This window comes from Equus caballus, chromosome 2 (genome assembly GCF_041296265.1).
Source record: "Equus caballus isolate H_3958 breed thoroughbred chromosome 2, TB-T2T, whole genome shotgun sequence".
In the NCBI taxonomy this organism is placed as follows: domain Eukaryota; kingdom Metazoa; phylum Chordata; class Mammalia; order Perissodactyla; family Equidae; genus Equus; species Equus caballus.
Genome location: NC_091685.1, coordinates 62,855,408 through 62,881,730, shown reverse-complemented (window position 1 = coordinate 62,881,730; position 26,323 = coordinate 62,855,408). Strand labels below are relative to the sequence as shown.

The following is a 26,323-nucleotide window of genomic DNA, read 5'->3' as shown; positions in this document are numbered from 1 at the left end:
CTTTTTAATTGTTCTTGTTGGCATTAAAGAAATATGCATTTTATGAGTACCTAATCGCATTATTTCCAAAAGCAGAAACATAAAGTACTTCAATAGACAATTCACAGCTATATTTATTGCTAATAAATGTGGCAAATTGGTGTGGATGAGATAGGGTCTGGGCAACAATATGTCAGCTTGCAGGGTGGCTATGGTTCTGACTCGTGTGGTATGAGTTCTTTGGAGGGCTGTGCACCTACTCTCTGATGGCTAGGTGATGCCTTAATTCTCCAACCACTTTATTTCAGTTTGAGTTCTTGTGGAAACCTTTACTTGTACTGCATGGCTTCATTGGAGCAAATTTAATTTTAATCATAGAAAATATGAAGCAGAAGTTGATTATAAGATAATCATTCATGTAGATGTCTATGTTTATTCTTTTAATTTAAAAAATGAAAATTAAAAAAAAATATTGTAAGAAAATTGACAGACCCCTGAGACTACATTTATAGATCTTAGTTTGGAAATAGTATGTATTTCAGAAAGATTGTTTTCTCAGCTGTATGGAGAATGGATGGTGGGGGGAGGAGCGAGTGAAGATTGGATGTAGCGACCAGTTGGGAAGCTTTTTCTGTGATTTGGGTGGAAATGGTAAGAGCCTGAAGTACGCAGTCACTATGGGAATAGAGTAGAGGAGATGCATTCGAGAGATATTAGGGAGTTCAGATCCATAGGTCTGGATGACTAATTGTATGTGGGAGGTGAGAGAGCTGGGTTTTGATGCTCTCAGGCCTGTCACTTGAACTGGTTATTATACAGCATTTTACCTGTGCTTTAGCATACCTGTAGAGAAAACCTACACTCCTCCTCCTGTGCCTCTCTCCTTTGCTCTCACATTATTCCCACACTCACAACACTTATGACACCAGATGTGGGGGGCTTTCTTGCACCCAGCAATTCTCTATGACACCAGCTAGGTGTCCTACAGTTTAACTCAATGTGACACTATCTACATGGAGATAGCGTCAGATCCCACAGGTTGAGGACTCAGTCCCATGAGACTGCCCCCTACTTTAGATACCAACTGCAAGTAGTAGGTCCCCAGGTTACCCACAAATTCTGTCCAACTTGGCTACAAATCAGAGGTCCCCGTGACCTCCTCCCACTTGGAGTCTATTATTTGCCAGATCAGCTGGCAGAAGTCAGCAAAACAATTACTTATGTTTTCCAGTTTATTATATAATAAAGGATATGATAGAGGATACAGATGAACAGCCAGAGGAAGAGATACTTAGGGCAAGGTCTGGGAGGGTCCTGAGTGCAGGAGCTTCTGTCCCCGTTGAGTTGGAGTATGTCACCCTCCTGGTATGTGGATGTGTTCACCAATCTGGAAGCTCTCGGAACCCCATAGCATTGGGATTTTTATGGAGGCTTCCTCATGTAGGCATAGTCAATTATTAACTCCATTTCCAGCCCGTCTCCCCTCTCTGGAGAATGGAGGGGGGGCTGCTGAAAAATCCAGTCTTCTAATGGCTTGATCTTTCTGATGACCAGCCCCCATCCAGGAGCCCATCCAGAGTCACCTCATTAGAAAAACAGACACTCCTATCATGCAGGAAATTCCAAGGGATTTAGGAACCCTGTGTCAGGTACCAGGGTCAGAGACCAAATATTAGAACAAGAGATGCTCCTAGTGCTCTTATCACTTAGGAAATACAATGGTTGTAGGAGCTCTGTGCTAGGAACTGGGGTCAAAGACTAAATGTTAGAACAAAAGATTTTCCTAGCACCCCTGTTTATAAGGTGTTTCGGAGCCCTGTGTCAGGAACTGGGGCAGAGACCAGTATACATATATTTCTTATTATTTCTCAATACCTTATATTATTTTACTCAGTTTGAAGGTCATAGTGAACTCATAGCTTTTCACAGAATTATTGTGTTCTTTTTGATGTTCAAGTTCACATCTTGACCTAGGAGCCCTTAATTTAAGCTGGCTCCTTTTAGCATTACCTAGACATTTTACAAACCATTTTTACTCTCTGGCAACAATAAGAAATTCAGGCCCATTTCATTTTTCCCTGCTCCAGGGCATGGACCTACTGTTCTCAAAGAAACTTGGGTTTCTTTTAGCAGAGAATAGTATTAGAAATAAAATTTAGGATGCTAGGAGTACATATCGAATTATTTCATCCAAGTAAAAGAAGTGGGCAGGGTGATATCACTGCAAAATCATTTTAATGACAATGCTGGTAAAGATAGATTTTTTTAAAACATAGGTCATGATTTACGTTACTGATTTCAGTGTAACTCCCCCTTCACTATATATCTAGTATCCCTTCTATTTTTAACTCAGGTTTTCTACTCTCTCGTGTGCAGTACCTTCTTACGAACTTTAATATGCTGCATTATACACTGTCATATGAAACGATGTGTGCAAATTATAACAGTGACTAAACTTTCTACAGGCTACTTTGATGAGTATCTGCTTACCTCTTGGATCCTACCTTCCAGCTGTAACTGTGCTTTTCTTTTACAATAATGTGGACCCTCATACTGTAGCCACTTCAGTGACACTATAAAACTGTTTCTTTGTACTGCAATAGCAATGTGTTAACTAATCTTCGATAATTTTTAGGGAAGATATACAACATTTAGAACAAGATTTTAAATACTGCAAACACCTAGACACAGCTAGGCATACTCCTTTCTTTTAACTGTTGTAAAACTCTACTTTAATTCCACATTAGTTTTATCTGCTAGTAGAAAATAGTTTCAAATTTCCCTAAACTTTTTTCCTAGAGTCAAAACTCTATCAGAAGAAAAAAGAGTTAATCTTGGCAGATCCTTTATACAGTGTGTGGGACCTCTGGAAGCCCACTCATGCATCTCTATTCCAGCCGTGACTGGATGGGCTTACGACTTGCCAGAGAGGTGGCCTCTCCCCTCTCCGAGTGGAGTGCTCACTCAGCTGTTTTATTTCTTTGCATCAGAAAGAAATTGACAACTCTCTACTGTTTTCTGCCACCCCCAAATACCTGTGCATACACATGCACGTGCTTTATGGTTTTTCTCTTTTCTTTTAAGTGAGAAGAATGAAAGATTATGGAACAAGATTTATATATAATTCTAGTATGCCTTCTCTGTGATGTTTTTCTATTCATAAAAAAAGATTTTTCTCATATGATTCTTAATTCTTTGACATTGAAAAACCATCATTTGTTTAAACATTGCTCTGCCTTTAAATGTGTTCAATTACTTGTTAACCACTCAGCTAAGAAACGTTTATAGGACCTTTGCCTAGTGTTTTGTTGTGTTGTGCTGGTAAATGTTTAACAATCTGCTGTTTGAAGAAAACAGAGCCCTGATTTGTAGCCTTTGCAGATTCCCATGGTGTAAGTACTCCCACCATTGCCAATTTCAAGCTACCATGTGATGTCAGTGGAGGCAGGTTGGGAAAAGCGGTGTGCAGTCGACTCTCAGGAGCTGCCCAGCTGCCTCCAGCACATCACTGCCCTTGCCTGAGTTGTGCTGTTTCTTCCAAAAATGATCCTGGCACTTTCACCCCTCTGAACATTTAAGTATACTTGTGAGCTATTTTCTCTATGTGTCTCCTTCTAGAATTGATATTTTTAACTCCCAAGAGAATAGTTTCTATGCAGCAGTTCCCTCACAACTTCTGCCCTTGTGAGGTGTGGACAGATGGGAACACCTGACATACAGAATGCTGTCTGCAGAGTGCACGTTCTCGCAGAGCTGAACCTGAATGAACTGAAATTTGCTCCTGTGAGGCCTGGGTATTGTTTCCTTTGGCAGGTTTGAGTTATTCTTCTTCCTGTGTGCCTCTCTCACTGCAGAGAAAACTGCCAGCTGACTCCAAGGTCCATGATGCCTCAGATCTGGTGTACACAGTCAGCGCCCAGGAGTACTGGCAGCAGGCTCTCCTCACTGAGGAGGAAACTGGTAATGTGTATTATTTTATCTCAATCACTGAAATTCTCAAGATCCAGCTTGGCATTCTGAATTTCCTGCTCTAGAACTTTTTGTTCCACACTGCCAGCTTACCACAGTTCCTAACTATTAGCAATGTATTTGTTTTTCTCTCTGCACTATTGTGGTGCCTGAGACCACAGTTCCTTTCTTTTCCTCATCTTGCCATGAGCTGGGGAAGACCAGTGATCAGGTTGTCATTTCCTTAGTATTTGGCTTGAGATTCCTCACTCACCTAGCTATGGGGATTAGAAGTACTTATGGAGTATCTATTTTGTGCTTTGTCTGTGAGGGGGAAAAGTAGAAGACGTGGCCGCTTTCTTCATGGAACTTAAAATCGACATAGGGAGCTAATATTAAGCCATGTGCAAAAATCAAAGTAAAAATAAGGCTAAGTTAAATGGTGCCATGAGCACAACAGAAGGTCAGAGAACCCAGAGATTTGTATGACTGGAGTCCTCAGTGAGAACTGCTGAGTAGGCAGGATCTGAGCTTGACTTTGATCTGAGCTTAAAATGCCTTGAAATGTGCATGCATTTCACTAAACGTGGATGAGTGTGAAAGGAGGTTAAGGAGCAGAAGGTGTGCAATATTCCTAGAAATGGAGGAACTGCTTGAACAAGGATACAAAAGAAATAATCAGCATGGCATCTGCAAGGAATAACACAGAAAAATTTCCACCTACAGGAATAGTGGGAAAAAAGTATGATGGCATCTGTTGTCTTCTGACTACCAAAGGATTAGGGCTAAGATACACTTCTAATGTGGAACCCCACTCATCAGAGGTTCTTATCCCTTTCCATAGCAAGCATGAGCTATTTTGATATTAAGGGTTATTCGATATAGACAGAAAAATCTAGGGAGACTGAAGAGCTGAGACTCTGGAAATGTGAGCACCTTTGGTTCAACTATTCAGGTAAGTACCAATCCAAAGGGAAGTGCCAGTTTTTTTAACCAACTTGCACTTTTCTATGAGGTTCATTTTATACTGCTAAATAAAATTAATATTCATCATTGCTGATCTCCCATTCATTATTGTTGATCCCAGAGCTGGAAAAAATGTTCTCAGAAAGGTTGATTTACTGGGCACCCAGCCCACACAGGACCTCAACTGTAGTTAACTCAGACTGCCATCCTGATCTGTTAATTTTTATGAATTCTATTTACTGTGAACTCAAGCCTTTTAAAATTGGTTGTGCTGCCTGTGAATTCCAGAAATCCCCAAGTTAAGAGAATATATCAGGAAAAGGCTCTTGGACAAGAAGAGGAGGATGGTGACCAAGTATGTTACTGAAGCCTTTGGCCTGTTGCTCCTCACAGACAGTTTCAACTGCACGGAAAACCTGCCGGTACGGAGGACCCCTGGCTGTATGTTCTCTGCCCCCTAGCCGGGGCAGAACACTCTCTTTTACCAAGTTAGAAAATTAACTTTTGATATTTTTCCTTTTCATATCAAAGGAAGATGCTAAGCTCAGAGAATCTAAAGAGGACAAAAAAATAATTAGAGGGTTAAAATTGTAACATTTGAGTAAAAAAGAAAGAAAGAATATTTTACCTGGGATAGATGGGCTGAGGGGACAATATAAAAATAGTCAGTGGCTGCTTTCCCCTCTCCTGAGACTTGAATAAGATGGAATGTGTTTTAGCGATGGCGGGAGTGATTTGTTTGTTTCTTTCTAGTGGAATACAGATGATTCTTGCTTATCCTACAGAGGCGTGTTTATACGTACAGTCCAAAAAAGTCTCATCTGTTGGTGGATTTCCTTCATGCCCTGGTGCTGTCAGGATCTCAAACTCAGAGCAGCATAGTAAAACAATGTGAGAGGAAGGAAACTAGGAGGGGCTTTCAGCAAAGAGTTTAGATGTTTATCTTCATGGTCTAAAATGCAGGCCTTCTAAATGACCAGTTAAAATTCCTTTTCTCATGGTAACAGACAAAATTATCTCTTTGATGGATGATTTTTTTTTTTTTTACCCTGCTAAATTAGAGGCTGGGGTAGTTTTGGAGAAAACTCTGTTGCTGGAATCAATTATAACTACATTGCTTCCTTGTGAGGGACTGAGTATATACACGGACAATCATATATAAAAACAGAACTCTGACCCACAGCCTGTAGCAACCTGCGTAGGAAGCCAACCCCTTATCTCCAATAACAGCTCGGGAAGCCAGCCTGCTGTCAGTTAGACTTGTAGGAAGGCAGACTGCTGTCTCTAGTCACAATCCAAAAAGCTAAACAATAACTTCTGTAACAGTCAGCTCAAAATGTCCAGACCTTGGTTAATAACTGACAGCTTCCCTAATCTTTATCCCTGCTTCCAACTTAGAGTCAACTAGAGAAAGCCAAATATGCATCCTAATGAGTCACATAGGATCCCCACTTCTAGTTAGCCTGCCTACAGCTTCCCTGTGCCAGTGGCCTCCCGTCAGGGCACACCTGAAGCCTTCCCACCCCTCTGCCTGCCTTTGAGTCTCTGCCAAACGCAAGTGGTGGTGGCTGACTCCTTTGCTATAGCAAGCCCCGAATAAATAGGCTTTGTGTGTTCTCATTTAGTTGGTCTTTGTTTATTTCCACACTTGCTGTTACCCATCAGATTTGCACAACCAAGTCTGACTTCTTGTTATGCAGAACAGGGAAGGGGTGGAGAAAGTCAAGGTGCACCAGTAGGGCTCTATGAGAGTTCAAGGGGCTGGTTCTGAGAATGTGGGAAAGTGAACCTGGGATGACCCTGTGGACTGGCAAGGAGAGGCAGATAATGGGACCTGACTCAATGTGAAAAGGAAGCAATGCCAACTGTAGATGGTCTATGCAGTTTGGGTCAAATGTCCACATTTTAAAAATTCTATGGAAAACTGACATATAGAGCGAGATTCACTGTCTTTTTTTTTTTAATTTTATTTTATCATACTTCTTGTCTTGTTTTGGTTTAGTTCTGTGAGAAAAAAAAACTCTCCTGAAATCTAAGATTTTCTAATTTGACTTTTGTCCTCTCAAATACTGGGGAAGGGTTTGACCTTCTAACTTCCCGAAAAAGTTTTTAAGGATGAAATTTGCCTCTCTGCCCAGCAAAAGATTGCTTTTGGAAGTGCTGATGGAAAATGAACCAGATGTGGTGCTGTGTGTGTTTGGTTTATTTTACAAACACAGGGACAAAGCGTTTTGCAATCAAACTCGGAGTGCCTGCCCCACACGCTCTCCTCTGGTGATGCGGAGGTGCAGCCTGTGGGGGGGCTCAGTCCTACCCTTGCAGCCAGACTTCAGGTGATGGAAGACGCAGAGAATGGGGCTGGTTGGCACTTCTGTGATAGCTTATTAGAGGGAGCTGCCAGCAGCTTTCCTCAAAATTCCTTGGCCTTGGATATTGGTCTCAGTCTTAGTTCTTTGATGGAAAGTTGGAAGGCAAAAGTTTTGTCAGTTCCTTTGCATTCTGAAAAAATCAGACCTAAAAATGTGTATGATTGATCATTTTTTAAGATTGTGACTCAAACCAAAAATTTAGAGTTTGGGTAGTTAGTGATTTTAAATGAACAGGGATCTAGTCATTATTTTTAAGAATCATAGGAAGTTGACTATAGCATCTCAATGTCGAATGGGTCCTGCATTTATTCATAATGGGGGCCAGACTTTCCCTTTCTTATCATTCTCTTGTTTATTCAACAAGGATTTATTGAGAGACTTTGTGAGAATCTTGCCAGTACAGTTTCTTTCGTGACTTCTTTCTTATTTCATTTTGATCACAGTGACACCACAAACTCAAAAGAATCTAGAGGGCACTCTGGAAATAAAAGATGGCTTATAGAATTCTTACTAGTGAAAACTGTGAAATCTCCAGGGTGTGCCTGAGACTGAATAGTCTCCATCGACTCTAAAACTCATCAACTGTAAGACTCCTGGAGTGTGGGAGTTTCAGGCTGGTTTCAGCATCATTCAGCCCCATTCACTTACTTCAAAGATGGTGCAATTGAGACCCAGAGAAGCTAAGACATCTGTGTAAGGTCACATGTGAATTTGGGAGCTATTTCTGTCATCAAATTTGGAATAGAATTTAACAACCTACATTATCTAGGGGCCAGCCCAGTGGCATAGCTGTTAAGTTTGCGTGCTCTGCTTCAGCAGCCCAGTGTTCGCCGGTTCAGATCCTGGGCGTGGACCTACGCACTACTGATCAAACCATGCTGTGGTGGGCATCCCACATATAAAGTAGAGGAAGATGGGCACGGATGTTAGCTCAGGGCCCGTCTTCCTAAAAAAAAACCGCCACAAAAACCCTACATTATCTTGCAGTTGCTCCATGCCACTCATTCACTCCACAAATGTTTATGGACTGCACTCTCTGTGTCACACCTTGGAAGAAAGAAACATGAATCACACAGTTTGTCCCTTCAGCAAGTTCCTAGTCCAGGGAAGGAGACGTGGAATGAGACAGCAGAGCAGGAGGAATGCTATACGCGGGGGTGTACAAAAGGCAGTACAAGAAAGAGAGCCCAGCTCTGCTGGGGGAGTCAGGGAAAGCATCACATGGGAACTGACTTCTGAGCTTTAGTCTGGAAGGATGAGAAGATGGGAACAGCATGTGCAAAGGCACAGGGTCACAAAAGGGAATGACACATTTGGAGAATGGTGGCAAGTTCAGGGACAGCTACGTGAGGGGACCTTTCGGGCAAACAGAGAGCTGATGGGGTGCTGGAGAAGTTGGTTGAGTCCTGGCTGTGAAGGGCCCTAAGTGCCAAGCTAAGGAGAAGGGCTTCCATCTGCTGCAGGTGGGCACTGTGTGGTTCTCACGCAGGGGACAGATGCTAGAGTTCCCAGCTTAGACTCTAGAGGTCAAGGTTGCCCTGGTGGTCACTCCCTTGTATTACTTGAATATATATTTTCCTCCCTGACTAGCCTGTAGTCTTCTTTGAAGAAGGGACCAAGTCTTTATTTTTGTGGTCCTGTAGCTTTGCTGTTCAAAGTGTGGTCCAGGGCCCAGAAGATCAGCATCACCTGGGGGCTAGAAATGTAGGATTCCAGGCCCTCAGATTTGAACAAACTTTCCTGGTGATTTGTACACACATTAAAGTTTGAGAAACACTATCCTCAAAAACTGCTTTGTGCACAGTCAAAGCTGTTAAATGTTTGTAGAATCTGATGTCATTGGAAAAATCTGTTTTAGTAACAATTAAATTTTTATTTGGATGGTTACTCCCCCAAATAGCCTTATGGAGAATACACCTGAAATAAGTTGCAGGAGGCATATGTTTCTTCTGTTCTCCCATCCCACAAAGCCTAAGGAGGTCTGTGCACTGAGGGATGCCTTATTGTGCTGATAGGAAGAAGTCAAACATGGGTGATTAGCTCAAGCAAAATCTTGTGTTGGTGGATAAGCTTAAAGGAAGCAAAGTTTGAGGAGAAAGTGCCTTTAGGGAGGGAGTGGCCTCACGCTGTTTATGGCCCTTGTCCCTAGAATGAATTCTTGCACATGAGTGGCCTGCGGAGATTTGTGGAAGAGAGGATGCAGCTGCTGGAGAAGGCCATCGACCAGTGCTTTGCTCATGTAGTACAGCCTCTGCAAGAAGGGGTTAGAAATGCCAGGGCTTCCTACCGGCGGATCCTCGGGGCATTCCTGGTGGTAAGTAACCCTTTCCAGGGAAAACCCTTGATGTTCGGTGAGGTCTGCCTAATCCCCAAGCTCTTTTTTCGTGATCCCATTGCTTTTGAAGGAAAGAAAGAGCTAGAAAAGATAGGAGTGAAAATTGCCTGTAGGAAAGCACATAGAGGGAATTGTTGAACTGTGCATTGTGAGGACCCAGGAAAGGGTACTTGGTTCAGTAGAAACAGTTGGAATTTAGGATCTGTGGGTCTTATTTTGAGTGGCAGCTCCACCAAACATCCACTGTATAGCCTTGGGCAAGGCCCTACACCCGTTTAAGCCTGTGGATTTTTCTTCTGTAAAATGGGGGATGCTAAATACTTGCCCTACCTATCTTACAGGGTTGATGTAAGGATCGATTGGATTACACAATAAGAAAACCTCTTGTAACCTCTCACTTGGCATGCAAATTGTTCTTTTATCTTTTAATTAGTTATATGGAGTTTCTGAGGGATGAAAATGTAACTGTAAGGCAGTATTTATCCAAGACTAAGGGGTGAAAAAAAGAGGCCCATTTTATTAGTTTTCTAGGGCTGCTATAACAAAATCCCACTTAAATGACAGACATTTATTTCTCACAGTTTTGGAGGCTGGAAGCCCAAGGTCAAGGTGCTGCAGGGTTGGTTTCTCCTGAGGCCTCCCTCCTTGGCTTGCAGATGGCTGCCCTCTCACTGTGTCCTCACGTGGCCTTTCCTCTGTGTGTGCATCCCTGGTGTCTCTTCCCCTTCTCATAGGGACACCAGTCATATTGGATTAGGGCCCCACCCTCATGACCTCATTTAACCTCATTTACCTCCTTAGAGGCCTTATCTTCAAATACAGTCACGTTGGGGGTCAGAGCTTCAACCCATGAATTTGGAGAGACACACTTCAGTCCATAAGACCTGTTGAGAGTAAGGGGTGATGGACAGCACTGCTCATGTGGCAAGGACGACACGGAAGTCTCTAGCACTGAGAGTAGTGCATAGCCTATGTTGTGTTTGTTTTTAGTAGAAGTTGGAAATTTGGAACGTTAGCAGTGAAAAGGTGGTGTGTAATGGAGCTCTGTGTTTCTGTGGGCCTTTTCATACACACAGATCATACCAACTTTCTAGCATGTGGCCTCTTCTGGATGTTCTTGTCTGTGTGTTTTTTTGTAAGAGCTTGTTTAGATATCTAGATTAGTAGGTATGTGTGGCAACTGGGATGAAAGGGAGTAGGAGCTACCTCTAATATGGAAAAAGAATGATGCTAAAAGAACTAAAGCTGAAAGAGTAAAGAAGTGGAATGATTCCAGGGTCACTGGAGAGGACTGTTAGAGTTTGAGCACAGGAGAATGAGAGCTAGTGCACCTTCCGCACAGCTGGTGGGTAGCTGAGTATCCACGAATGTGGTATGTTTGCATTCATGCATGCATGCATTCATTCATTCAGCAAAAGTGAAGGAAATGCTTACTCTGGTACCAGGCACTGTGCATTACCTAATTGAATCCTCACAACAATTCGGTGTAGTAAACATCCTTATTGTTATTTTAATTTTACAGCCTTACAGAGGCTGAATAACTTGTCCATGGCCACGCATGGGATCCATATCCACCGCAGCCCTGTCCAGCTTCAGAGCCCAGATGTCCAACCCCTACACTTGCCTGTTCCATCTCCCAAACTGTGCTCTGCAAACTATTGTAGGTACCTGTAATTGCCAACTAGTTACACAGTTTAACATTTGTAAATCCTCATAAAAGTAGGGTAGTTGGGTACCTTCACTCCTTTTTTTCAAGGGCTATTGACTACAGGCATGGGTGCTAGGAATAGCATATCCCACTGATGAAGGGCATGGGCTCTGGTTTCAGTCTCACTTTCCCCATCTATCAGCTGTGTGACTGTGGACAAGTTACTTACCTCCTTTGTGCCTCAGTTCCCTCATCTGTAAAATGAGGACAATTGTACTTATGTCATAGCGTTGTTGTAAAGATTAGTTGAAATAACGCATGTAAGATACAGCCCCGAACTTAATCAAGGCACTTTAGCATATAGAAAGTGTAAGAAAGGTCAACTGTTGTTATTATTAGGTTTGGGGGATAGAAAGAAAACCCAAATACAGTCCCCGCTCAGAGGAGATGAGATAACATGGAGTAATAAAAGGTGTCATGTGGTGAGGACCACACGAGAGCCAAAAAATTCTCCAAATGTTCAGAGGAGGGCGAGCATTCTGGTGGGGGCTGTGACAGATTGGAATCTTTTGGCTGCAAATCACAGAATCCCTAATTCAAGGCAGCCTGAAGCATGAGGAAATGTACTGGCCACATGACTGAGATCCAGAGGAAGTGTGGGCCCTGGGGGAGGGGTAGACTTAATGCAGTGGCTCTGGCCCTCTGTCTCTGCAGTCTCCCTCCCCCCCCCCCCCCCACCCACCAGGTATGGGCTTCGTTCTCAAGCTGCTTCCCTCGTGATAACAAAATAGCTGTAGCTGTCCTTAGACTCACATCTCTGCAGCACAAGCTCTAGAGTAGGGTTTGTCAACCTCAGCATTATTGACATTTGGGGCCAGATAATTGTTGTAAGATGCTGTCCTGTGAATTGTAGGATATTTAGCATCCTCGGTCTCTACTCACTAGATGCCAGTAGCACCCTCTACTTTTCAGTAGTGACAAAATAGCTCCAGGTTGAGAACCACTGGCCTAGAGGAAGAGAAGGATGGTCATTTCTGGAAGCTCTCTCAGAAGAGTGAAGAAACTTCCCCCTAGAAACCCCAGCAAACCTTCCTTGGTATTTCTTTGGCTCTAAATGAGTCAATGCCTATTTCTAAACCGATCTCTGAAACAAGAGAATGCCCTGTGCCAAATAGTTTAGGCCTAACAGGACTAAGTAAGGGACAGCTGGTAATTGCCAGGAGAAGTGGGGAATGGATGTTGAGAAAGAAATTATGGAGCTTATTAGAGGACAACCAAATAACTCTTCTACAGAGGGTGATGTTTGAGTCAGGCCCTAAAAGATCAGCAGTATTTCCATATGCAGAGGCATGGAGCGGGAGGGGAGGCATTCCAGGTGAGGAAGGACAAACACGTTTGGAAGCCAGTAGGTGGGTTAGTCTGTACAGATAGCAGCGTTCTGGAGTACTAAGCTGGAGACAGTCAGGTTACTGGAGACTTTAGACCAGGTCAAAGGGTTTGAACTTGGTGAAGTTTCAAGCAGGAGAATGGCTTCATCAGAGCTATGCTGTGGGAAGCTTAATGTGCTCCTAGAGTGGGAAGAGATGGAGGCAGAGTGATCGATTGAGTCTCTTAGATTAGGTGAAACACAGTAAGGGTCTGAACTAGAGTCATAGCAGAGGGAATGGAAAGGAAATGATGGCTTGGAGAGCAAATTTGAAGGAAGTCTCAATCAGCCTTGTCAATAGTGCTGATATAGTGGATGTGGGAGAGCAAGGAGGTAAAGACTTCTGGGAAGATTTGCACCAAGAAAAAGGAGATCTCATAAATTGAAAAACGAAATAAGGAGGGAGGGCAATATGTTCAGTATTGGAAAGTATGTGTTTTGTATTTAATTCAGCTGGAATATCTAACAGCGTGATGGAAATGTGGGGCTCAAGCCCTAGAGAGGTGGGGCGCTGGAGGTCTAGATTTGATAGTCACTTTCAAGAACTTGATAGTTAGATCTCTGGGAGTGAATAGTATTGAGAAGGAGTAGAGAGGAGGACAATAATATGACATAACCTCAAACAAAGGCCACATTTAGGGAGAAGAAAAATAAAGAGGAGCCAGGAGAGGGAGCAGAGAAGGAGTAGTCTGAGAGGTAGGAGGGGAAGGAAATAGTGTAATGCTTATTTTCTTGTACTTATTTTTAGTGTAATGCTTAATTTCTCATTTTCCAGTAAACAAACCAAGGCAGGAAAGTTTGTTAAGAAGGAGATTATCAGATAATCTGAGAGGTTAAGGATAAGTGGGGTAAGGAAGAAGCTGTTGGATTTGGCCATTGAGAGTATTCATTGGTGACTGTGGTAGGCAGCCCCAAGACGGCCCCAGTGAGCCCCACCTCGTGGGATTCATGCCCTTGTGGAGTCTTGTCCGTCACAGAATCAGGGCTGGTCTCTGTGGCCAGTGGAGTGCTGCAGAGGGGATGGTGCATGACTTCTGAGATTAGGTCTCAAGGGCCACTGAGTCTTCCACGTGGGTCTCTCAGATCACTCACTCAGGAGGAAGCCCGCCTCCACATGCTGAAGTCAAGCAGCTATGTGGAAAGGCCACATGGAGAGGAGCTAAGCCCCTCACCAATAGCCAGTACCACCTTGCCAGCCCTGTAGTGAGCTCCTTGGAAGCAGATCCTCCAGCCCTATTCAGGAGACCATAACACCACCAACACCTCAGGGAACCTCACAGAGAAGCCCTGAGCCAGAACTGGCTAGCTGCTAGGGAAGGTCAACTTATGCATGCAGTTTTGACCCCTACTTGGCCATGTAAGAATGGGCCTTGGGCCTGGAACGCTTCCTTGCCAGGAGATGAAAGCCCTCACAGCCTGTGCTGGGCTTATTGTCTCTTGTGGGGGTCTCTTTCCCTGTTTTATGCTCAGTGTCTACTTTGTTCTACTTAGTGCAGGCGTCAAAGGCCTCAGGCAAGCTCCAAGATTTCTGTATTTCAGATCCGTAGGGGAGGGCCTGGGTCCTTCTTACTGCAGCACAACATGGGATGTGTGCAGCTACATCACCTGTGTCAGCTGTGGAGTGGGTCCACTGGCCACAGGGGACCCATGCATGGCAAGAGGCTGGATCTTGTGCACACTTTTTCATCTTGCTATAAGTAAACACTGTGCCACTTGAGCCTGGTGCACACGTTGTCTGTTCTCAGCAACCTTGTATCATGCACTGGTCTCTTCCCTGGGGAGCACTTATCTGCATTTTAACCTTGGCCACATAGCCTGGTCATCCAGTGGACAGTGAAACACCAACAAGTCATACTCGAGTTCCCGACCCACAGAATCTGTGAGAGATAAATGTTTATTGTTGTTTTAAGCCACTAAATTTGGAGTAATTTGTGTCATAGCAATAGATAACTAAGTGACCCTAAAGAGAACCGTTTCTATATGATGGTAGAAGATCCCAGATCACAAAACGTGAGTAAGTGGGCGCTGAGATGTGAAGGCACGAGGTGGAGACCACTCCTGTGAGACCATTTGCTTATGAAAGGAAGGAGCAATATCAGCCACCTTGAGGCCTTCACTAGGACTTCATTCCGTGAATTGTCCCCTCTCTCAGCTCTTTAATGGCGTCCTTCTCTGTGACTGCAACCATACCCAAAGTGTTCTTATTAGATAAGCAACTTTCCTTTGTGATCAGAAATTTGGGCAAATGTTTATATACTAACATCATATCATTATGCAACAGTGAAATAACCTAAATGTCTAATAATAAGAAAATGGTAAAATGAATTATTATACATCCATATGATATTATATTATGTGGCTATTGAAATAACTTTTTGAAAGTATTTACAATGAATTGAGGAAATGCTCATTATTATAATAAGTGAAAAGAGAAGAATATTAAAATATATATATATGGTATGATGCCAATTGTATCATGCTACACAGGCATTCACTTGAAACATATTGCCTTAAAACATGTATCATTGATTAATAATCACGAAGACTTCTACTGAAATTTTGGTCAGTGCAAATGTATTTTTGTTCTCTTTATTAAGGATCAGTATCTGGCTAAAATTTATCAATGTCTCTAGTAGCTCTAGTTTCATAATTTTTTCCTTTGATTTATTAATTTATTTCTCTGGGAAAAAATACTACAAAGATATACAAATCAATTATGTTTCATTAGATACTTAACAAAAAGTGTAAAAATTTGGACTAACTTGGAAAATCTGAAACATATACTCACAGTAGGGTCATAGCACATTTTCACTTAATAATTGCTCATTTAACAAATGTTTGTCAAGCGCTACTTGTGCTGCTGCCTGGAGGTGAGGACATGAAGATGAATAAGACATTGTGCCTGAGCTCTACAAGCTGATGGTTTAGTATAGCAGCCTGCTGAGAAAACAGACAAATACAAAATGGCATGAGAAGAGCTATGATCTGAGTGAGCACAGTGTGCTTTGGAAGCCCAGGGCAGGGGAGCCCTGCCGACTTGAGTCGTGACTGCTCTCCTCTCTGTCCAGTTTAATAATACGTTGAAAGATCAAGTTGTTTCTACTCTCCCCTGTGATTCTCAGTAATAACCTTTGGCCAAAGGCAATGCATTTCTGATCCTGTGACATTCTAGTTAATGCCTACTAACTCTACTAACTTATTGTTTAATTATCTAGAGGAGTAGAGGAAACCAGGGTTTTCACCAGACTCTGAAAGCTGTTTGCTTGAAAAATGGCATCTATGCCTCCAGGACTCTCACAAGAATAGATCTGAATGAAGCCATCACTCAACCCATCTATGACCAGATCGATCCTGTTTTTGGAGGCATTTTTAGGTAAAGGATCTTTCCTTTTGCTTCTTTGTGAAGAAACATCTAAAGAACGTTGGGCCAGAGTCTCAACTTTAAGAATTTGTGCTTTGGATCTGGAAGTGTAAAGAGTAGCTTGCAACTTGAGGAGGAAAGCTTAGTCTTTGGCAAAACACGAAAGCCTTCTTGGTTTGGTTTACTTAAAAGTTTCCCATGGTGACCTGGAGTACAGATGGAGATGTTGCTTTCAAACTAATATTATGATTCCTATTATTTGTCAAATATCTCATACATGCAGTAGGGGATAAATTTTCTTATGGATCTGAGCCCAGGACAGGGTATTTTGGTTGGAAAGTGTGGAGTTAAGCAAACACATAGCCTTCATAAATTTTCCTGAATGCAAAAAGGGAAAGTGGCTCGCTGATGACTCTGTTTGTTTTTGACATGCTGCATGCTCACACACTTACCAGCTGTGTGACCTTCATGGTGCCCCCTCCTTCCTAGACCTCCAATTCTTTTCTCCATCAACAGAAACAGACTCTCCTAATCCCACTGCAGCAGCCTGTATCGTCTCCCTCCTTCGCCTCTGGCATTTCACCTGGTCCACGGCAGCTGCTGCATGAACCATTCTACCTTTGCTTGATTCTTACTCAGGGCCTCCCTTTCCTGCCCCCAACTTCCTTTGAACTCATTTAGGATTATGCCATCCCACCTACACCCACCCCACCCTTGTTACAGTCTGTAGGGTGAACTCCACATTCCTTAGAATGGTGTTCAAAACCTTTCACCTGGCTCCAGCTGGCCTTTCCCATCTCTCCCCGCACTGCTGCCCGGTGTCAGCCCTCTGCTTTAGCCAGCCCGGAGGGTCGCAAAGAGCAGTTGAGATGTACCAGGAGCTGTGCTAAGCTCTTTGCATGCATTATCTCATTGAGTCCTCCCAGAACCCTCTGAAGTGGCTTCTATCTTTTTACAAGTGAACAAACTGAGAGAGGAATCGTACAGCTTCCCCAGTGTGACCCAGCTCATAAGCAGAGAGCTGGGATTTCAAGCCTATGCCCTCGCCTCAATAACCTGTGGCTTCTTACTCCTGGGATGTTCTCACTATGTTGTCCCCATGGGAAATAACTCCTTCTTTTTTTCACTTCCCTAAATCTTACCCGTCGTTTAAGGTCTACACCTTAACAGTCCTCAAGTCCCACCCTTTCAAGTGGAAACACCTTGGCAGTGGAAAGACTGAGTTCTGAGGTTACCAGATCAGTGTCCAAGGCCTGGCTCTGCCACTTACTAGCTGTGTGGCCTTGAACACATCAGCAGCTTCTCTGAACCTCAGTTTTCTTATCTGTAAAATGGGCCTCATTGCATTGATATCATAGCTTTTTATGTCAAGGGCCTGGCACAGCACAGAGCCTGGCACATTGTAGGAACTTGGTAACTGTTAGATCTCATCCCCCTTCTCTTAAAAATTAATAAAAGGATACCGCTAGTTTCCTCTTTGTTTTAGCCCCATGGTGGTCACATTGTTTCTTAACATTTTACGTTGCTTTCTTCTGTAGAGCTGGAAAGCCCACTGGTTCAGCTTTGATGCCTCACATAGATGCTTTTAAGCACTCTCTGCAGGAGAAAATGACAGAAATTGGAATAAGAAATGGCTGGAAATATGATAGCTGCAAAAAAAGTTTCCTGATCCAGGAGGTAAGACCCTTATAAGGTGAAGAGGGTGGTGAGGTGGGGTAGTGACTTTTGCCCCACAGGATTTTGGAGGTTACCTGTCTCTCCCTGCTTGTTCCCCTGGAGTGTCCAGGGTCTGGGCATGTCTCATAGCAGGCACTGTGAGATACAAAACAGAGTGGGATGGGGGAGAGAGAAGCTGTCCTGAGACGGCGGGGAGGGGTAGGACACTGGACAAGCTTTGTTCCACTGCCAAGCAACCGATGGTAAATGCTGAGATTGTAGAGGAGACTCAGTTTCTTGGAAGAATCTGCAAGGGATCCTTAGATCTGTAAGAATTTGAATCCACTTATCACATTTTCACTAACCTCTCTATCATTTTTGCCACTATGAAGTATTATCCAAAGCAGTGAAGCTTAAAGAAGTGTCATTTTTTTGTAGATCACTTTTAGTTTTGAGTACTCAAGACTCTTGTTCGTGACCCATTTTCTTCTAGGCTGTATTAGTCCATTCAGGCTGCTACAACAAAATACCATAAACTGGGTGCCTTATAAGCAACAGAAATTTATTTCTCACACTTCTGGAGACTGGAAGTACAAGATCAAAGCACAGGCAGATTTGGTGTCTAGTGAGGGCCCACTTCCTGGTTTCATAGACGGCCATCTTTTCACTGTAACCTCACATGGTGGAAGGGGCAAAGGGCTCTCTAGGGTCTCTTCTATATGGGGAGTAATCCCAGTCTTGAGAGCTCCCTTCTCATGGCCTCATCACCTCCCACCTCCTAATGCCGTCACATTGTGGGGTTAGGATTTCAACATATGAATACAGGGGGACACAAATATTTGGTCCATAGCACAGGCCCAGCCCAAATTCCCTGGCAACCCTAGAGAAATATCCTGTGCCTCCCTGCCCTCCCTGACAGAGGGCCTGTTCCAGCACCTTGCCCGTGCCTGATTCTACTCAGCAGATATTTACCGAGTTGTTTGTAGGTGCCAGGCCCTGTGGGAAGCACTTTGGGATATAAAGTTGCTTAAGACAAAGTTCCTGCCTATGAGAAGCTCACAGCCTAATTGTGGAAACAACATATAAACAGCAAACCATAATATAAGGCAGAGGGAAATAGTGGCCACACACAGGGACACCTGACCTGCTTCTGTGAAGGAATTGTCACAAACGGCCTTTTGTTAACATGGATTCTCAGATAAGTGCCATCCTGGGAGACATGGAGGAACACATCCTCAGAAAGAAGAGGAGGATCTATGAGTCTCTCACCACCTCTGTTCAGAGCGACCTGAAGCCCTGTTACGAAGGTGGGGCAACATTTCCGCTTTCTCTGGGATCTCTCTGTCAGCTCCTCCAGCATCCTTTTCCGCTGCTCCCCCATCAAAGTATTTGTCCTTCTGCACCCTAAGTCCCCGGAACACTCTTACTCTACAAATTGAAAAACAAATACTTGGAAAGGTGTGGGGAGAAGTAATTCATGAGCCATTTTCATCTGCGTGTTTCCAGTTCTTTCTGTCCACTCTTTATCTAGACACTTTGCTTCTCTCCATGCTACATCTCAGCTAACTAAACTATAAAATCCATTATACAATTCTCATTCTTATTTTCTTTAAGTATTTGTAAACTCACTTTCTAGCTTCTTCTTGTTTTGGCGGTCCCATTGTTTTTTCTAGGGTAGGGGGAGTGGAATTTTGTAAGCTTCTGATTAATTCACTCGTTAGATTTTCTGAATGATAGTAATTAAATATTGAGAGTGTTAATTTTTTTGTATCATGTTATTATAAACGATTTCCACTGTATGGAAAATGGTGCTACATATATAAATATATGTAAGTGTGTGTGTATGTATGTATATGCGTGTGTATATATATATATATATATATATAGTTCCTTTGCTGGTCCTTCTTTTGAATACTAAAGACTTCCAAGCAAGTCCTTGCTGTGGTGTGACTGTGGCTATCATTTTTGCCAGAGGCAGCTCAGATCACTGGCAAAAAAGCTTGTGAGAGAATGAAAGATGTCATCAGAAGAGGGGTCGACCAGCAGGTGGCCGAGGGCATGTTTGAAAGGGCTCAAGAAAGGATGCAACACCAATTTCAGCAACTGAAGGTATTCTACATCCAGAGTCTGAATTCCAGTCCAGAAGAGCCTCCTGGGGGAGGAGGGGAAGCGGGTACAGAAGACGGAAGAACTAGTAGTCATTTGGGCCCAAATAGAGCCAGATGCCTTCTGCAAAGTGGGCCCAACCAATGCCCACGATACTGGGAGAGGAGGCAGCTGGCGCTTAGCATTCTTCCTTCACTGCCACCGTGAATGTGGGTGTCGGGCTCCCCACTAGGGCTGTGACTTCAAAAATGCAGCCACTCCAGCTCTCTCTGGTATCTTTCCTCTTTAATAAGTCATCAATAGAACAGTAACTGTAATATCTAGGTGCGATCCTAAGCTCCTTACATACGTAAGCTCATTTATTTCCCAGCAAGTCTATGAGATAGGTACTATTATTGTTCTCATTTTCTAGATAAAAAACTGAAGCAAGAGAGAGACGTATCAAGAGGCCACACAGCTAGTAAGTTGCAGAGCTAGGATTTGGGACAGGTCATGTGGCTCCAGCATTTCCAATGACAGCATTATCTCAGAACAGGTTTCTTAATGAGGGAAATGTCTAGTCTACATAAAATGTCAATAAACTGCTATAGGTCAGTCAGTTATGGTACCTCGCATAGATTTAGGTTTGATGCTATCTACAGTCATGCACTGCAAAACGACATTTCAGTCAGTGACGGACTGCATATATGATAGTGGTCCCATAAGATTAGTACCATATAACCTGGGTGTGTAGTAGGCTATACCATCTAGATTCATGTAAGTACTGCACTCTATGATGTTTGCTCAATGATGAAATCGCCTAACGACTCATTTCTCAGAACGTATCGCTGTCGTTAAGTGATGCATGACTGTATTTTGGAAGACAGTTACTAATAGTTTCCTTGGACTTGAGTGCTTCTGTCAAGTACACTTGGACCATCTTGTCTCAGCTTGGGTCTCTTGGCTTGCCACCCGCCCTCTCCAAGTAATATAAAGTCTTTGTTTTAATCCAAACCACGGTTGGTGCCTCCTTGGCCATGTAAGTTTCCAAATTCTTCTGCCTCAATCCAGGCTTAGCTGATCCTTTCCTGACCTCCTGAGGAAGCTGGCTATTTGCTATTCCAGTCCACGTCTGAACCAGCCTGCTTCCTGAAGCATCTCCAGCCTGCTTCCACTCAATCTCCCCTCCTCCCACCACAGCACTTTTGGAAAATGCCTTTCTCCACAATATGAAGGATGTAATTTCTCTTGGAATGGCTAAGATGTATCTCAGTTACCAGTAGCAGTTTAGTTTCTGTCATTTAACATGCTATCGCAGTCTACAAAAACATGCAGAAAATTGGCCAAACTCTACAGCAGCCAATCCCCATTGAGTATATAAAAATTGGCCCATAAGGTACCCCAGAAAAGAGTTCCACTAAAAAATGATTAGTACATTGAGCATATACAAATATCTTAAATGACAGAAATGTTGGAAGTTGAAACTGGGCAAGACCTCAGAATGTTCCTATTCCCTGATCTTGCAGACAAGAAAGCTGAGGCCCAGAGAGCCTAAGGTAGCATTTCAAGGCTCACAGGTAGAGCTGAGACTAGAGCTCAGGGTTCTTGGTCTGTGTGTTGAAGAAAAAAGCATAAGAGTAGGAGTCAGGAGATCCAGGTTCCGGATCTGACCAGGCTCTGTCAGGCTAGAGGAAAGAGTCAGCTATTTTCAAAGGGAGGCAAGAGATGGTTAGAAGAGGGAAGGTGGTTTTAGTTGATAGAAGGACTAAGAGTAGCAAGAAGACGTTTCTCAGGCAGTTGGGAAGAAGAATCAGGTATGTCAAGTATGACATGTTGCACAAAGCAGGTACTCAGTAAACATTCATCCAGTGACTAATGTGTGACAGCATGGTGGGGTAGTGACAGGCTTGTCCTCTTCTTCTATTTCTGCTGTTGCTCTTCTCTGCCCCATGCCTCCATGCATCCTCATTAGCTCCTGATTCAGTCAGTTAGCACCAGAAGCACAATCCCCCATGAGTCTTGATGGGCAGGAAAGGAGATACTGAGGCAGGTGAGACCCCACAAGAATGTTGCCCTGATGACCACTGCGGACTTTGATGTGCTCTCCAGTGGCCCCTCTTGGACCTGGCTTTGATTTTGGCAGCACCAGGCTGTACACTGGCTGGTTGGGGAGTTGTGTAGGGTCCCTTTCATAAGACTCCCTTTCCCTTGGGCTGTGCCACCCTAACACAATGACCATCCTTTGTTGTATAGAATGGAATCACGGAGAAGGTGAAGGGCAGTATCGCCACCATGCTGACCCTTGCTTCATCCCAAGGGGATGGTCTCTACAAGGAGCTTGCAGGTAAATACTTAAAGCCTTTACATAAAGGGTGATCTTGCAGACACCCCTAGCTGTGGTTGCTTTTTACTGGGTTTAAAGAAATTAAGTTAGGAAGAATTTTCTGGGCAAGGACTGGAGATGACGATGACGATTCTGACTTTCCCACCCTTTGCTGAGCACCCAACAGAGACCAAGCATCATACTCAGGCTGTGTGCACAGCATCTCATCGAATTCTCACACTGACCGTCAGAGGTACATGTTACTGCTCCACTTTGCGGATGCAGAAACAGACACTCAGATTAGATAATGTGCCGATAATGTGCCGAAGGATCCATAGCTGGAAAGTGGCAAGTTCAAATCCATAACTCTGCCCTGCTGTCTCCATAAACCCATTCTTTTAAGTTGATAGCTTTTAATGAAAAGCCTGATTTTCTGGGGGCCTGCCCTGTGGCTGAGAGCTTAAGTTCACATGCTCTGCTTTGGTGGCCCAGGGTTTCACCGGTTCGGATCCTGGGTGTGGACATGCCACTACTCATTAGGCCATGCTGAGGTGGCGTCCCACATGCCACAACTAGAAGGACACACAACTAGAATCTACAACTATGCACTGGGGGAACTTGGGGAGGAAAAAAAAAGAAGATTGGCAACAGTTGTTAGCTAAGGTGCCAGTCTTTAAAAAAAAAAGCCTCATTTTCTGGTAGTGGTGGAGAAAGTTTCTCTTCATCCACCAGGAACCTGGGGGTACAATACCAGCTGTGTGTGCCCTATCCCTTTCATGCCGTGGGCTCCACCAGGCTCCCTGGTATTAACTGGAGAGTGTAAATTGGTGCAAAAAGCAATTAAGCAATTTCTAACAAAATTAAAAATGCACATGTCTTTTGGTCCAGCAATCCTACTTCTAGGAATTTATCCTATGATATCCTCATACGTGAGCAGAATGGCCTGTGGACAAAGTTATTCAGGGCAGCACTGTTTATGATGTCAAACATTGGAACAACTCAAATATCTATCAGTAGGGCACCAGTTAACTTAGCTACACAGCTAGTGGAGGACCATGCAATTGTTAAAAAGAATGAAGTGACTTTATATATAGTAGTGATTGAAAGTAGCGGTCCAAAACATATTGTAAAGTGGGAAAAAGTAAAGTGAAAAAAATGTGTGTAACGTATTGCCATTTGTGAGAGAAAAAAGGGAAATACATATGTATATGCATAAAAATCTCCATGGGATACACAGAACCTGGTCATGCTGGTTGCCTCCAAGGAGGGGAACTGGGAGACTGGAGCACAGAGAATGCACGAGACTTGCTTTGCACTCTGTATATTTTGTGCCTTTAAATTTTAAACCATGTGCACAGTTTCCTGCTGGAAAAAAAAAATAGATCTGATGCCATTTATGTGTGTCATTATGTCAGGGTGAAAGTGGTCAGAGCTATTTCCAAAGTAAAAGCCACAACTGCGGCTTCTAAACGTCTCTCCTGCACTTCTCTGTCTCACTGGAAATCGTCAGCATCCCCATCTCTGGCTGGTTAGCTGGACGGCTAACCTGTTCCTGATGGTCCCTTGGGAAGGAGATGCAGCACCCTCACACTATAATTTATTGCCTTCTCTCATGACCTTCTGTCTAGGTTTTCACAGGAACCTGTTTTAAGATTATAGTTATCCAATTGTGTCTTCTTTGAAGAGCTCCTACTCACCAAAGGTCTTTCAGCTGTCCAGGTCTCACATATAGACAATGTTCCTCTGAGTTTGATGTAAATTGCTTCTGCCATAATTTAAGACCATTCCCTTTTCTTCACCATCAAGAGCAAATATATACCATGTGGGGAGAAGTGTGCCAGGTGCCAAAGAGATCTAACACAGTCCCTGCTCTGAGTCTTACCTGGTTGGTAAAACACGATGTGTAAGAATGTGAATCACAATGGTGGACAGTATGCATTCACTCTCCAAGTAATTATAATCACCTCCTAGTGCTGGGCCGTGTTGTAGGTGTTGAGGATACAGCAGTGACCAATGCGGGAAAAAATCTCTGCCTTCATGGAGCTCACAGCCCAGCAGGCAGAAAGCAGGCAGTAAGCAGAAGGATAAATAGAATACGTGGCATGCTGAAGGGTGGTAAATGCTCTGGAGGAAAAGAAAGCAGAGGAAGGGGAGAGGGAGGGCTGAGAGCAGGGGACAGGGTGGTCAGAGAAAGTCTCACTGGGAATGTGACATTTAAACAAAGACCTGAGGGAGGGGGCGCACTCGGGCACCAGATTGTTGTTCTAGCAATTCAGAAGACAGTGTTATTCAGGGCTGGGGCAGTGGGGAAGCTTCATGGAAGCCGGGTCCTGGAGTGGAGCCTGGAAGCACAGGCAGGGTTTAAGAGGCGGCAAGGAGAAGGGCGACCTTCCAGACTCAGGAGCAAGACAAATAGACTCAGGGTTCTAACTCCCTTCTTGGTCATGAGCCCCACCGCTGGCCTGGCTCAGGGCAGGTGAGTCTGAGTCACGATGTGGGTGTGTGGAGCCAAGGGGATTGGAGAGGCACTCAGGAGCAACACCAGGGCCAACCCCAAGGTCAGTCTGAAGTGTCCCTTTAAGGAGGACTGTATCTGTCAGGGTTCTCCAGAGAAACAGAACAAACAGAGTATGCGTGTGTATGTATAGAAAGCAGTTCATTTTAGGGAATTGGCTCATGTGACTGTGGAATCTTGGTGAGTCCAAAATGTGATGGGGAGGCCAGCAGGCTGGAGACTCAGGAAAGAGTTGCAGTTCACGTCCAAAAGCAGTCTGCTGTCGAACCAGGAAGAGTTGATGTTGCAGATGAAGTCTGAAGGCAGTCTGCTGGAGAATCCCCTCTTGCTTGGGGGAGACCAGCCTTTTGGTTTAGTCAGATCTTCACCTGATTAGATGAGGTCCACTCACATTGTGGAGGGCAATCTGCTTTACTCAAGGTCCACCAATTTAAGTGTAAATCTCGTTCAAAAATACTCTCGCAGAAACTTTGAGCATAATGTTTGACCAAATATCTGTGCACCACATCCCAGACAAGTTGACACATACATTTAATCATCAGAAGGGTGTGATTTGATTACAGATCATAGGATGAAAACCGGAGATGACAAAACAGAGCAGATTGACTTAGATTGGGGACTGCTGGGAAGAGAGAGATCAGGGGAGGGGGAAAGATGCCTGGAGAGGACTTAGGGGAGCTTTATTGTGTGGTGGCTTTGTATCCTTCCACTGAGCGCTTGTGAGGCCTTAGTAAAGACCTAGTGATTTCCCAGACCTTTTTTATTGGTAGATTTGTGTTCATTTTGAGGGTTACTCATATGCTGAGGTGAGCCTTAAAGTAAGAGCAAAAATGCCCATTTGATCGGGTTATTTATAAAACAAATCGATGGGACTGTCTGATCTCTAAGCTCCATTCTAGATCTTGCATTCTGGGCCAAGTGACCCAGGTCATAATAGGATTCTCAGGGGATTTGTTTTCTGGTGACACTTCTGAAAAGGACGCTAACTCCTGATACATGCTTTCTTCTCTTCTGTAGATGTCAAAAGTGAATACAGGGAGATGGAGAAGCTGCACAGAAGCCTGAGGGAGGTTGCTGAGAATGCCGTGCTGCGGAGGGGCATGCAAGAGTTCCTTCTGAAGATGTCCCCCAGCAAAGTTGGCCCCCCTACAACATAGATTTAATTCTTGGGGCTTAACACCAAAGGGATGAAAAGCAAGCCTGGAGCCAAATAAGTAGAATTACTTCTTTTAAGAAAAACCTAATAAAGAACATCTCCCAACTGTTTGGGCTTTATATGCAATATAAAATTCAATATATTGTTACTTCTGGCATGAGCTAATTCCTGAGCAACATTCATTTTTATTCTATAGACAAAAAGAGCTGTCTTGAATCCGCAATGGAGTTCTAAAGCTTTAGGGACTAGAAACTCGTGCTTCACCAAAGAAAAATATGTAAACGTCAAAAACTTAAATATTATGGGGAAAAAAACCCATTGCAAAATAAAGCATTAGGGATCCAATTCTAGTTCCCGTTTTAATACTGATGAGACTTTTTGGGTAAGGAGGTAACATTGTGCCATGGAAACAACATGGGTTTGAGAGAGAGACGGACAAGAGCCCTGGCTTCACCTCCTCTCGGGAGTATCCTCTACGATCAGTGCTTCTGAAACGTTTTGATCTGGGGACCCTGCACTCTTAAAAATTATTGAGGACTCTAAGAGCTTTTGTTTA

The 26,323-nt window shown here is 43.7% G+C and overlaps 1 protein-coding gene across 6 annotated transcripts in view; it reads left to right on the top strand.

Annotated features, from left to right (window-relative positions):
* NUGGC (nuclear GTPase, germinal center associated) overlaps positions 1 to 26,112 on the top strand; it is a 54,324-nt gene extending 28,212 nt beyond the window's left edge. For all 6 annotated transcript variants that reach the window (XM_023636205.2, XM_070261278.1, XM_070261275.1 and 3 more), the window contains 9 exons: positions 3,834 to 3,939; positions 5,182 to 5,315; positions 9,412 to 9,576; positions 15,887 to 16,044; positions 17,571 to 17,709; positions 18,887 to 18,995; positions 19,661 to 19,797; positions 22,027 to 22,117; positions 25,629 to 26,112. In XM_023636205.2, the coding sequence (XP_023491973.2) occupies positions 3,834 to 3,939; positions 5,182 to 5,315; positions 9,412 to 9,576; positions 15,887 to 16,044; positions 17,571 to 17,709; positions 18,887 to 18,995; positions 19,661 to 19,797; positions 22,027 to 22,117; positions 25,629 to 25,768 (1,179 nt within the window). In that variant the 3' untranslated portion in view covers positions 25,769 to 26,112. The remainder of the gene's footprint in view (positions 1 to 3,833; positions 3,940 to 5,181; positions 5,316 to 9,411; positions 9,577 to 15,886; positions 16,045 to 17,570; positions 17,710 to 18,886; positions 18,996 to 19,660; positions 19,798 to 22,026; positions 22,118 to 25,628) is intronic.
* Positions 26,113 to 26,323: the final 211 nt, after the last annotated feature.